This window comes from Carassius carassius, chromosome 2 (genome assembly GCF_963082965.1).
Source record: "Carassius carassius chromosome 2, fCarCar2.1, whole genome shotgun sequence".
Classification (NCBI taxonomy): Eukaryota; Metazoa; Chordata; class Actinopteri; order Cypriniformes; family Cyprinidae; genus Carassius; species Carassius carassius.
This window is the reverse complement of record NC_081756.1, coordinates 48,777,595-48,792,557: the sequence shown is the minus strand read 5'-3', so window position 1 is coordinate 48,792,557 and position 14,963 is coordinate 48,777,595. Positions and strand designations below refer to the sequence as shown.

The window sequence follows — 14,963 nt, the reverse complement described above, 5'->3', positions numbered from 1 at the left end:
GCTCAAAATTGTGAGAAATAGTCAAAAGCGTGTTAAAGGGCTCATATGATGCTGCTAAAAAGAACATTATTTTGTGTATTTGGTGTGATGAAATGTGTTCATGCGGTCTACGGTTCAAAAAACACATTGTTTTCCACATACTGTACATTATTGTTTCTCCTCTATGCCCTGCCTTCTGAAACATTGATTTTTACAAGGTTCATCAGTCTGAAAAAAGCGAGGTGTGCTGTGCGGCAGCGGCATCAACAATACTACAACGAGAATAAAACATCTGGGAGGCGTTATGCAAATCTTCCCACAGTGATGTAGAGATGTGGGGGCGTGTTAGAGCGAGCCGTTTCAGGGGGTGTGGACGAGTTTCAACTTTAATAAAGAATATCTCTTTGGATTTGAGACTTTAGTCTTTGGAACTTCACAGATCTTCTTTATGCACCAAGAGCTTGTAACACTCCAAAGAGAAAGGAAACTTTGAAATTGCATCATATGACCCCTTTAAAAACTCAGAATTCTGACTTTTCTTTTTCTGAGCTTACATCTTACACAACTGACTTTTATTCCAGGATTCAGATTCAACATCTTGCACTTTTGATATTTATTCTATGAATTCTGAGCTTACATCTCTCAATCCTGCCTCTAAAGAGAACTAATAATGAGAGAAAACAAGTCAGAACTGCAAGATATAGTCTCACAAAATAAAAAGATGAATTGCAAGATAAACTCGCATTTTTTTTAACCTTTTTTCAACAAATTTCACTTTCTCACAAGTTTGAGCCACAATTATGCTATTGTTGAGTCTAATGTATCTCTTGCTCTGGCTACTGTGTATAGACCACCAGGGCCGTATACAGAATTCCTAAAAGAATTTGCAGATTTCCTCTCAGACCTTCTAGTTACAGTTGATAAGGCGCTAATCATGGGAGATTTTAATATTCACGTTGATAATACAAATGATGCATTAGGATTTGCGTTTACTGACCTAATAAACTCCTTTGGAGTCAAGCAAAATGTCACCGGGCCCACTCATCGTTTTAATCATACACTAGATCTAATTATATCGCATGGAATCGATCTTACTGCTATAGATATTGTACCCCAATGTGATGATATTACAGACCATTTCCTTGTATCGTGCATGCTGCGTATAACTGATATTAACTATATGTCTCAGCGTTACCGTCTGGGCAGAACTATTGTTCCAGCCACCAAAGACAGATTCGCAAATAACCTGCCTGATCTATCTCAACTGCTATTTGTACCCAAAAATACACATGAATTAGACGAAATTACTGACAACATGGGCACTATTTTCTCTAATACATTAGAAGCTGTTGCCCCCATTAAATTGAAAAAGGTTAGAGAAAAACGTACTGTGCCATGGTATAACAGTAATACTCACTCTCTCAAGAAAGTAACTCGTAGTCTTGAACGCAAATGGAGAAAAACTAACTTGGAAGTTTTTAAAATTGCATGGAAAAACAGTATGTCCAGCTATAGACAGGCTCTAAAAACTGCTAGGGCAGAGCATATCCACAAACTCATTGAAAATAACCAAAACAATCCAAGGTTTTTATTTAGCACAGTGGCTAAATTAACAAATTACCAGATGCCACCTGATTCAAATATTCCACCAACGTTAAATAGTAATGACTTTATGAATTTCTTCACTGATAAAATAGATAACATTAGAAATACAATAGTGAATGTAGATTCTACAGCATCTAACACTTCAGTTTCATCCATCGCACCCAAAGATAAACTGCAGTGCTTTACAAATATAGGACAGGAAGAGCTAAATAAACTTATTACTGTATCTAAACCAACAACATGTTTATTAGATCCTGTACCCACTAAATTACTAAAAGAGCTGTTACCTGTAGCCGAAGAACCGCTTCTCAATATCATTAACTCGTCGTTATCTTTAGGTCACGTCCCAAAACCATTGCTGGCGGTTATCAAGCCTCTTATTAAGAAACCAAAACTAGATCCTAGTGTACTGGCAAATTATAGGCCTATTTCAAATCTTCCATTTATGTCTAAAATTTTAGAAAAAGTTGTGTCTGCTCAATTGAGCACCTTCCTGCATAAAAATGATCTGTATGAAGAATTTCAGTCAGGTTTTAGGCCCCACCATAGCACAGAAACTGCACTTGTTAAAATTACAAATGACCTGCTTCTTGCGTCAGATCAAGGCTGCATCTCATTTCTAGTCTTACTTGATCTTAGTGCTGCGTTCGACACCATAGATCATGACATACTCATAGATCGATTACAAAACTATGCAGGTATTCAAGGGCAGGCTCTAAGATGGTTTAGATCCTACCTGTCCGATCGCTACCATTTTGTTTACTTAAATGGGGTGTCATCTCATTTATCATCAGTAAAATATGGAGTGCCACAAGGATCCGTCCTAGGTCCCCTTCTATTTTCAATATACATGTTGCCCCTTGGTAATATTATTAGAAAATACGGAATTAGCTTCCACTGTTATGCTGATGATACTCAGCTATATATCTCAACGAGACCAGATGAAACTTCCCAATTATCTAAGCTAACAGAGTGTGTTAAAAATGTAAAAGATTGGATGACAAATAATTTTCTCCAATTAAATTTGGATAAGACAGATATATTAATTATTGGACCAAAAAACACCACACAGAATCTTGTAGATTACAATCTGCAACTAGACGGATGTACTGTTACTTCCTCTACAGTCAGAAATCTGGGTGTTATATTGGACAGCAATTTGACTTTTGAAAATCATATTTCCAATGTTACAAAAACCGCATTCTTCCATCTTAGAAACATTGCCAAGCTACGAAACATGTTATCTGTTTCTGATGCAGAAAAGCTAGTTCATGCTTTCATGACCTCTAGACTGGACTATTGTAATGGACTTCTAGGTGGTTGTCCTGCTTCGTCAATAAACAAGCTACAGGTCGTCCAAAATGCAGCAGCTAGAGTCCTTACCAGGTCAAGAAAATATGATCATATTACCCCAATTTTACAGTCTCTGCACTGGCTACCTATTAAGTTCCGTATCAGTTACAAATTATCATTACTTACCTATAAGGCCCTAAATGGTTTAGCTCCTGCGTACCTAACTAGCCTTCTACCACGCTACAACCCATCACGCACCCTAAGGTCACAAAACGCTGGACTTTTGGTAGCTCCTAGGATATCAAAGTCCACTAAAGGAGGTAGAGCTTTTTCACATTTGGCTCCCAAACTCTGGAATAGCCTTCCTGATAATGTTCGGGGTTCAGACACACTCTCTCTGTTTAAATCTAGATTAAAAACACATCTCTTTCGCCAAGCATTCGAATAATGTATCTCTTAAATTGTGAGTGTAGTTGCATCTGCATTTTTATTCTTTAGCTTGGGTTAAACTAATTTTACTTTGTTGGATCAGCAGCTATGCTAATGATGTCTCTATTTTGTTTCTATGTTTTGTAACTAGGATTTACACAAGCTCCAGTCTGCATCCAGAACACCTGAGAAGAGATGATGCTGACCCTCAGAGGACCCCAGATGATGCTAACCTTGAATCAACAAACAGAACTAACAATTATTGCTACATGTGTGACTGCATCCTATAATTACTATTAATTAATAATATTGATAGTTCATCATCTAGCTGACTACGTCTTGTATTATTATTATTATTATTTTTATTTTTCTAAAATCCTGTCAAACGTGCACAAACTACTAGCTACTACTAAATATTGTAGAAACATAATTTTCTGTAAAGTTGCTTTGTAACGATTTGTATTGTAAAAAGCGCTATACAAATAAACTTGAATTGAATTGAAACTTGAATTGAATAGATGTTCTCAAAAATGCTAGATACAAACTCAGATTTGCAAGAAATAAAGTCAGAATTGTGAAATAAGAAGTAACAATTACTTTTTTTCTTTTTATTTTGTGATAGAAAAAGACTTCAGTTAAAAAAAAGACCTTGATAGAAATACAGTCATGCAGGTTTGAATGCCATGCATGCAGATCTAAAGCAGCAGAGATAAATGGCGTCTCTGTATTGTCTTCCTTCTAAACAGTGGATGTGTGAAAAGAACCAGATTTATTGTCTGTGTAAAGTGTGCAGCAGTAGATTGCTGCGAAATCTAGCTGTCTAATAAAAACTCCCTCCACTCGCAACATTTCTGATGTACATTAGAAGCTCTCTAGTGATTTTATACTTCTTGTTAAAAGAACAAAGACACAAAAGTGTGAAAACACACTCACTCACACACACACACACACACACACACACACTCACTCACTCACTCACACACACACACACACACACACACATATACACAGACTCTGAGTGAATTAGATTCAAAACTCACACAATAAGATATGTGTGTGTGTGTGTGTGAATGAGTAAGTGAGTGTGTTCTCACACTGTTGTGTCTTTGTCACATGTGTGTGTGTGTGTGTTTATTTAATGGTTTGTGTCTATAAACACTTAATATGATTTGATCAGAGTAACCGCCTGCTCTCAGAATAATAAAAGCACACAATGATAATGGCAGGCGTGTGAGTGACTTGCGCTTCATTACTTGCTTTGAAGTGAACTTACAAAATTTGGCCATTTTAAAGAAAAGGCTGAGCCAGAAATAAAATGACGTCCTTCTTCACTCACCCTCAAATCGTTCCAAGTCTGTATGAGTTTGTTTCTTCTGCTGAACACTAACGAAGATATTTTAAAGAATGTTTTTAACCAAACAGTTGACGGTAGCCATTGACTTTCATAGTATTTTTCCCCATACCTATGGAGTTCAACTGTTCGGTTAAACAAATTCTTCAAAATATCTTGTTTTTAAAACATTATTTTAAACGTGTGTATTGCATTAATTGCCGTATTAGCTTGCCTTTATTATTACTCACTTATGTTGTATGCTTATGTGAATATCATAACACTGGGATGAGAGTAATAAACCTTTTTCAATTTAACATTATTTTTTATTCTAAACTAAAAATAATCTAGTGTTTGATAATATCTAAATATAAAAAAAAGAAACATAAAAATGCAAAACCTAAAAAAATAAGTAAATAAAAATAAGTAAGCAATTATGACCAGCTATATTCTTTAGAGCTATTACATGTAGATTTATTAAACAGGCTTACGGGCATCTAATGGCTCAAATTTGACTCTTTGCACTGGAATTAAAAAAAAAAATTCTCTATTTTAACCCTAAATATTCCACTAACTGCAATATAAATAACAAACATAACAGAAAATGTTATATTTTAAATGCTCTTTCAAGGTTCATAATCATTGCACATATTATTTAGTACCAGAATCTCCTCAAAATATTAACTAAAATACAACTGAACTAAAATATAGAACAATTATTTAACTGATTAAAAGTTACACTTGAGGTACTGACTGCCAAGGAGTATGAGAACATATTAATGCCCTCTTTATAACTTCCCAGAATTAAATGTTATTATAAAGCGTAGTCAGCGTAGATATCAATACACAATCAATGCACATTACGTGTTAATAATTACCAGAAATGGCTGCAAATATAGCGAAACTGCCGTCTATCCTGCTTAAAGCCATTCAAACAGACTGACAGAGTGCAGTTGAAAAATATAAATATACAAAATATCTTAAACATATGAAAATGTGATATGAAAAACATTTATATTGTAAATTTTAAAAAAAATTCATTTTTAGAAGTTTGATTTTTTTATTTGTTTTTTACATAATTACAAATTTTATTAATCAAGATTGTATTTAATTGATCGGAAGTGATAGTAAACACATTTATTGTGTTATAAAAGATTACGATTTCAAAATAAATGCTGTTCTTTTTTATAATTTTATATTCATCAAAGAATCCTGAAAAATTAAACATATATCAGTTTCCACAAAAACACTGGGCAGCACAACTGTTTTCATCATTGATAATAATCAGAAATGCTTCTTGAGCAGCATATAAGAATGATTTCTGAAGATCATGTGACACTTTTTATCAAAATTTAAAAACCGAGTCTGAGGAAATCACGACGAGCACAGCTCATTCCCTCTGACGGCTGCAGCTGTGCACACTCACTATAAAGATGAATGAACATTCAAATGTCAGCGGAGACAAAGTCGTATCAATCACAGGACGAGTGGAGACAATACAAGAGATCAAAACTCATGCACACCAACAACACGACATGCTTCTGGGAAATATGATGTAATGTATTCCTATATGCCCTTCAGAGCAAATCTAGCCAGGTATGTTTATTTCCATGAGCAGATTGTGCACCGCAAACCTTCAGTCTGTGTGACTCGAGCGAGGCCTGTGTTTGACGACATGAAGTGTGTTCCCTGCTGAGTGTGTGAGGGAAGTGAACGCAGCGTGAGAGATGCCGTCCTACAGATGGCAGCAGAAACACACCGCAGGAGGACCGACGTGAAGAGAGAGGAAACCGAGGAAGGGCCCGCAGACGAAGAGAGCTGTAGATCTTGTCCTACTGCTCTGCTCCATTAGACAGCATGAACAAGAAAAGATAAAGGAGAGCGAGAGAGGGGAGGGTCGATCAACGGAGCTGTTCTTAATTGCCTTTTCACTCATTAATGCCCACACCTCCACAATCATTCATTACAGCAGAGAGAGAGAGATAGATAGAGAGAGCAGATAAATTCAGGCACATATTACATGTAAGGTCTGAAATAGACAAAGTATTTTAGGTATAAACGTCTTGATGGATTTGTTTCAGCTTTTGTCATCTCCAGATGTTAACTGATGGGCTGGAGTGCTGTGGATTATTGTGAAGTTTTTATGAACTGTTTGGACTCTCATTCTGATGGCACCCATTCACTGCAGAGCATCCATTGATGAGACACTGATGCAATGCTACATTTCTCCAAATCTGATGAAGAAAAAAACGCATCTCCATCTCGGATGACCTGAGGGTGAGTTAAGATTCAGCCAATTTGAATTTTTGGATGAACTGTTTTATGAACTTTTATGATACACATTGAAAACAGCTGTGCTTCTTCATATTTTGCTGGAAACTGTGATAGACTTTATTTTTCAGGAAGAACTGCATTTATTTGAAATAGAAATCTTTTGTAACACTATAAATGAGTTTACGGTCACTTGCATCCTTGATGAATAAAAGTATTAATAAAAAAAAAAAAAAACCTTACTAGGATCTTACTGACGCCCAACATTTTGAACGGTAGTGTAGGCCCAAACTATTAATGACTAAAATACAAAAAAATACTGTAAAACTACTGTGATAGTAATAGAGAACAAATTAAATTAATGGATAAACACACTTGAGAAGCAAAATAATAAGACTTATGTTTAGAGATAGCTTGAATAAAGTCAATTTTTCTCCCAGTTTCTCTGAAATGAGTCTTGTTCTTGTTTGAAAGACGTTTAGATATTTGTTTTACAGGAACACAAGATAAAAATAACGCTGAAGAAAAGAATAAATAAATAATTATGCATCATTAGAAAAGTAATTGTTTGTTTTTTTCAAAACCTTTAAACTCTTTAAACACACTCTCTCTCTCTCTGTCTCTCTCTCTCTCTCTCTCTCTCTCTCTCTCTCACACACACACACACACACACACACAGACACACACACACGAGATACTTGGCCGTACTAATATATCTTCAGTCATCCCTGACACTTTTGTGCCAACCCAATCAAATAATTCTACAACACAAGATTCACTACCAGATTTGTTCAATAGATATGTTGCCTCTGTTGGAAAGAAACTGTCTCAACAATTTGGTCCACCAGGGGGTGTCAATTATAGAACATACTTGAGAAATAATTATCCCAGTTCTTGTTACTGTAGACCTACCTGTAAAATGGAAGTTTCTAACATTATTAATAAAATTTTATGCTCTTGCACAGCTGATGCTGATGGAATCTGCAGTAAATCTGGAATCTGTAGTATGATCCTCAAAGCTATAGTGAATAAAATAGCTGAGCCTTTAGCCTATATAATTAATTTATCATTACAGCATGGCATAGTTCCTAAAAAACTAAGGTGGCAAAGATAATACCAGTATACAAATCTGGGGATAAAAGTGATTTTCAGAACTATAGACCCATATCAATTCTACCAACATTGTCTAAAGTATTAGAAAGGGTGGTTTATTCACGACTTGTATTACTTTAATAAAAATAACATATTAGTGTCCTCACAATATGGCTTTAGGAAGAATATCGGCACAAGTATGGCTATTTTAGATCTTGTAGAGAAAATAAATGACGCTTTTGAAAGAAATAAGTCGGTATTGGGGTCTTTCTCGACCTTTCAAAAGCATTCGACACGATTGATTTTCAAATCTTACTTGGAAAACTGTCGCATTACGGGGTCAGGGGTGAGGCTCTTCAGTGGTTCAGTGACTATGTTTATTGAAGACGGCAATATGTGACCTTAAATGGTATTGATTCTGGATTGGAAAATATAGTATCTGGGGTTCCCCAGGGATCTATTCTGGGGCCTCTTTTGTTCATTGCTTATATTAACGATTTTGTACATTGTTCATGTGATGTTCATAAAATACTCTTTGCTGATGACCCACAAATCCTTGAATCATCTTGAAAAACTCTTAAATGACAGACTAACAGAAATAGATACCTGATTAAAATGTAATAAACTATCGCTAAACATTAGTAAAACCTTTTATATTGTTTTTCGATCAAGTAGTCATAAGTTCAGTGATCGGACATTAGTTTTAACATAGATGGTAGAGCTATTCAAAGAGTGGACACAATAAAATTTCTTGGAATACATATAGATCAATTCATAAACTTTAAGAAAAATATTAAAGAGCTGGTTAAAAAACTATCTAAAATTGTGGGTTTGTTCTTTAAAGTGAGACATGTGCTCCCATTAGACGTGCTTTTATCATTGTATAGGATTCTGTTTGAGCCTCATCTGATTTATTGTAATATTATTTGGAATAACACTTACCCTACTTATATTGAGCAACTCTTGATATTATAAAAGAAAGCCATAAGAGCTATTTCATGGCCCACACGTAACTCTCACACAAATGGTCTCTTCCAGAGACATGGCCTACTAATGCTTCCTGAATGTAACTTTCATCACAGTGCATGTACAACGTACAATGTTGTCAACAGGTTAAACATTAGATTGTGTGAGCTCATTCCATTACATACATCTTCTCACACACACTACAATAGACCTAAGCTGCTCCTAAGAGGTAAATGTAGGAACTTAACAGTTTAGTGTATGTTACAGTGGTCCACGATTATGGAATGAGCTGGATACTAATTTAAAACAATCTGCTTCATTATCTATATTTAAAAAGAAACTAAAGCAACAACTACTGGAGAGATAAAAACCTGAGGGATTTGCGGCTGAGAGTTAAACCCCTTTCTCTTAGTATAAGGATCATTTAAAATTGAGGTACAAAGGTATCGGGACTGTCAATTTTTGTCTGCTTAAGGTAACTGTACTCTACATACCCATAATTTAAAGAATGAGTTGGACCGCTCACTTAATCCTTGCCAGGTGGGTGGGGTGGTGCTGGTGGTGGAATGGACCCCTATTTATAAGCTATTGCTTCTTGGGAGTCAATTTTTTCACAATAGAACACTATTGTTTTTCCTAATTGTTGGGAAGGTTACTGTGACGAGTGGGGCGGGGCCGAGGGACATGGGAGCGAGGCCGGTGGAGTGATTGGAGATGAACTACACCTGTTCGACCCACCGGTCTCGATGCCCATGGAGGAGATGGAAGGATATAAAACTGGAGCGACGACAGTGAAGGACAAGAGAGGACCAGGCCTGGGCGTTATTTTAGGTTATGGTTTTATTTTGTGCGCACCAGTCGTCCGTGAGGGGCTGGTGCGCTGTTTTGTGTTAATTTTGTTATTATTAAAATGTTGTTTTGATTGTCCGCCGGTTCCCGCCTCCTTCTTCCGGATGAATACAAAGGTTTATTATCGTTACAGTGGTGCCGAAGCCCGGGAGAAGGAGAGACGCGCTGCTGAAGATCCCTCGCCGCTGTAGTGAATCCGCGGTGCCATCGAGCTGGCGAGGAGTGTGCCGCCATGGACGCTCGAGGCGGTGGGCTGGAGCGAGTTGCCGGGGACGGGCGAGCTCGCTACCGGCCGCCCACGATGTGGAGAGACGGCTGCCGTCCGTGAGGGAGTGGAGGAGTCGGCGCCGTTCGCCAGGTGGCCGGAGCCTGCTGCCATCCGCCGGAACGGGGAGGAGCAGGGAACGGGGGACTCCTGCCGGCTGCCCAAAACCGGAGGAGCCGTCGGCGTCCACCGGGCGGCGGAGGAGTGTCGTGCCGTCCGCCGAGGGCCGTCCAGTGCCACCGCCAGGCACCGCGGAGGAGATCGCCCAGCTGGTGGAGGGCCGAGCAGCGGTGCGTCTGGGAACCGGAATTTTTTTTTTTTTTTCTCACTCCCCTCTCTCGTCTCTGTCGCTCCTCCTTCCATCTCCTTTTCTCACGCCTCGTCTGTCCTACCCCCAGGTTCCCGCAGGTCCCCGTGAGCGGGGAGGGGGGGGGGAGTAGAGCGCAGTCTTGGGAGTACCCCCCGGCCTGCGGGGGCGATGGGGGTATGTGACGAGTGGGGCGGGGCCGAGGGACATGGGAGCGAGGCCGGTGGAGTGATTGGAGATGAACTACACCTGTTCGACCCACCAGTCTCGAGGCCCATGGAGGAGATGGAAGGATATAAAACTGGAGCGACGACAGTGAAGGACGAGAGAGGACCAGGCCTGGGCGTTATTTTAGGTTTTGGTTTTATTTTGTGCGCACCAGTCGTCCGTGAGGGGCTGGTGCGCTGTTTTGTGTTTATTTTGTTATTATTAAAATGTTGTTTTGATTGTCGGCCGGTTCCCGCCTCCTTCTTCCGGATGAATACAAAGGTTTATTATCGTTACAGTTACTCTGAACCGTGGTGTGTACTATAGTAGTAGTCCTTGGCTGCTAAAAAAGGTAATTTATTTTGTAACTTGTCTCTTAAACTTTTGTAATATGCTACTCCCAACATGTAGCAACAAATGCAATGTGTGAAATTGTGGAAATAAATAAATAAATAGTTATATATTACATACACACACACACACACACACACACACTCACCTGCTCTTCAGGTGCTGGATGCTGCCCAGGCATTTGAACTGTCCGTTCACCATGATGGCCATGCGGGTGCAGAGTGCTTCACACTCCTCCATGCTGAAACACACACACACACACACACTTGCAGCATTAGGACAGAGTGTTTTGGTCTAATTCTGGCCGTTACTCAGCGTGAATCTCATGAGAAACACGTTCAAAGCATCAGAAACCCCAGCGCTCAGGATCCGCTTCAAGCCGCATTCAAATGAGACTCATTATGAAACTCATGAAAGCCTTTCACCTGCGCAGCCACACAAACAAACTCATCTGCTGCCAAACCGAGGGACAAACCTACATCAGGAAAACTCTAAATTGATGTTTTGTTGCCAGGAATCAACACACTGTGTCATTATCGGAGTAAATATAGAGCTGGAATATGCAATAACATTTACATTCGAGCATTTAGCAGAAGAAAACTGAAACCATATAAACATATGTATGAAACTAAATAAAGAAATATATAAATAAAAATTACTGACAACAAAATTATTAAAACTTGAATTAAAATTAAAACAAAAATGTAAAATATAAATATAATATAATATAATATAATATAATATAATATAATATAATATAATATAATATAATTTAATATAATATAATTTTAGTTTAAGTTTTAGTGATTTTGTTGTCAGTCATTTATATATATATATATATATATATATATATATATATATATATATATATATATATATATATATATATATAGGGACAAATTTGTTCCAGAAGTGAGCGTGAGCTTTATCTAACAAAACCTCCTCTTTGCAGTTTGCAAAAAAAATTATTATAATGCACTGTACTTTTTTTTTTTCAAAGTAGTAAATAAAGTTTATTGAAGATTACTGGATTATATTTTGCAAGAAAATACTCCGCCCATCCATCTTTCTACTTAAAAATGTCATGTTTAATTCTATGTTATTATTTGTGAATTTACTAGCAATTTAATTAAGTAAATCCCACACTGTGCATAATTAATTATAAAAACTAAAATTGCAAAAATGCATGTTTTCTGTTATGATTAGGTTATACCGTACAGAAATGTCCCAGTTAGATGGCTGAATGTGTTACCTGTGAGAGGTGAGTATCACAGATCTGCCCTCTTTAATCACGCTGAGGATACAGTCCCACAGAAAACGGCGGGCCTTGGGGTCCATACCGGTGGTGGGCTCGTCCTGCACACACACAGAGCGTATGCAGTATGTGTATCAATATTCATAAAAGCAAAGATAAACAACTCAAATAGCCAGTGGTGTAATGTAATGAAGTAAAAATACTTTGTTGCAGTACTTAATTATTTTTAGAAGTATCTGTACTTTACTTGAGTGTTTATATTTCAGCCAACTTTTACTCCACTACATTTTCTAATGTAATACTTTTACTCCGATACATTTCCCCTAAGAATATTCGTTACTTACTATAAAACCGTCAGAAGAACACAGGTTTGGCGAATCAGTGGTCTGGCGTTTGCAGGTTAGACTCATAAAAAACATCTTTGGTGTTATATCACCGAATCATACACAGAGTGCACACACATTAATTTATTAGTCTATTAAAACCAGAGTTGGGTATAACGCGTTACAAAGTAACGCGTTACTGTATTCTAATTACTTTTCGTGACAACGCAGTAATGTAACTCATTACATTTAAAATAAATGTAATTTGATTACAGTTACTGATGTCAATAAAATTAAGTTACTTGCGTTACAAATGTATTGGTAAGAAAAAATATTAAAGTAAATAAAATGCATTTCTAATCACGTTTTGGGGCGGCTGCGTCAGTTATTGAGCATGCGCTTTAATGAATTACTGGAGAACTCATGCTGTTAAAATGGACGGAGACGACAAGTGTGGTGGTTGTTTCTTCGAGTGGAAATATAAACATTATTTTGAGTTTTGTGATCGTAAAAACAATAATATAACTGTTAAATGCAAACTGTGCGCAATTTCTAAAGAACGTTCTACCACTATTAACTCGACCAGCAATTTGTTGAAGCACTTGAACAGAGTGCATTCTACGACAAAACTCGTCGCCAAGGAGGATAATGTTACCCACGCCCGAGACGAGAGCAGTGCAACCTCGTCTAAACAAGCTAGATTGGATTTTTGTTCAAGATCGGGAGGGAAGGTAACTTCTGGACAGGTAAAGAGAGCTGTAGCAGCGTATGTGGTGGAGGAAATGCTGCCCTTGTCAACTGTGGAATCGCAGTCATTTAGAGACTTGCTTACGATGATACCCGTGACGGACAGCTCTGTACCCTTGCAGGACCGAAAGACATTTGCAAGGTATCTAGATAAATGCTATGCGGATACAGATTTGCAAATATGACACAAGTAACAGTTTCAAGAAAGAAACTTGATGCATGCATAATTGCATATTAGTACCCTGTAGTGTAGAATAAACTTTCACTTTGTAGTTGAAAAACAACTACATTTCAGCATTCAAATATGCAATGTTTTTTATTTATTTTTTTATTTTACAAATACTTTTTTCAAGTGTTATCAATTTAAAGTATTTTTTCCTGTCTTTAATGCACACAAACACAGTTAGTACAAGCTAGCACACACATACAGTGCATGTTGCACGCAGCAAGGAATGTTGTAGTTGAGACATACTGTAGACACATTTAAAAAGACTACAGTTTTCATTGTTAGGCAAGTTTATGTTAAGAATGTTAAGTTATAGAAATGCATTGGATCTTTAAGTCAAGTTGCTGTTTTCATATTTCTGTATTATTTTTCAGTCAATATTAAATTACGGAAATAACTGAGTTTCAATTTGTTTGTAGTGTTTTCTTTTAGGTTTAATATGTTTTCAAAGTAACTTGAAAGTAAAGTAATTAGTAATCTGATTACTTTTTACATGCAGTAATCAGTAATGTAATCAAATTACAATTTTAGAGCAGTAATTAGTAATTTGTAGTGGATTACTTTTTTTGAGTAACTTACCCAACACTGATTAAAACTCAAAATTCCAGGCATTCTATATTGTAGATGGCAAAAATGCTTCTGTATGCTATTTGTCTTTATATAATTTAATGTAGGCCTAGTTAACTTAATCTATATCACATAAAAAATACAGTTTTTCTACAGATGCATGGACACATTTAACAATCATTTTATACAAGTTCATTAAAGCCATAAGTGACTTACATTTTAGACATAATATTGCTTGTTTTTGCTCAATTTTGCCAACGAAAATAGTTACAAACTAGTGATGGGTCTTTCTTGAACGATTCGTTCGTTTTGAACGAATCTTTAATGTGGCTCATGAAGAATGAGTCATCTTGGGGAGTGATTCGTCCAGTCTCGCATTGGTTCTGTACTGGAATTAATCCAGTAGTTCACCTGTTTCAGTCAATGCAGTCATGAGCCGGAAAGAGAACTGATTAGTTTATCTCTGGAGTCTTCTGTTTTTTCGAGTCGTTCATTCATCACATGACAGACCCTTAAGCGTAACCAGTGCAGTCTGAGCCGGAAAGAGACTTAATAATAAATAACAACCAACTCTTTATTACCTTTGTTACAACATTCAGTGTATGGAAAATAACCATCATGACAGAAATTCACACATTTATAAACTGTAAGAAGTAAAAAGCTACAGTTAAAACATTAAGGCAGTACACTAAAAATCATAAAGACAAAAATATACACACAGATTTGCTACCAGGGTAACTTCTTTTATATAGTCTATGGTAAAAGCTTACGGGTCTGTCATGTGATGAAAGAACGACTCAAACCCATAAACTGTATAAAAACATGGACGTAGTGTCCGTGACGTCACCCATTGGTTTCCGAAATGCGTTTTTAAAGCCAAAAGTGGGCAGAGGCGGCCGTC

The 14,963-nt window shown here is 37.1% G+C and overlaps 1 protein-coding gene across 1 annotated transcript in view; it reads right to left on the bottom strand.

Annotated features, from left to right (window-relative positions):
• LOC132111366 (phospholipid-transporting ATPase ABCA1) overlaps window positions 1-14,963 on the bottom strand; it is a 143,008-nt gene that overhangs the window by 4,046 nt on the left and 123,999 nt on the right. The window contains exons 47-48 of the mRNA XM_059518590.1: window positions 12,197-12,300; window positions 11,093-11,185 (exon numbers count right to left, since the gene is read on the bottom strand). Coding sequence (XP_059374573.1) covers window positions 11,093-11,185; window positions 12,197-12,300 — 197 coding nt within the window. The remainder of the gene's footprint in view (window positions 1-11,092; window positions 11,186-12,196; window positions 12,301-14,963) is intronic.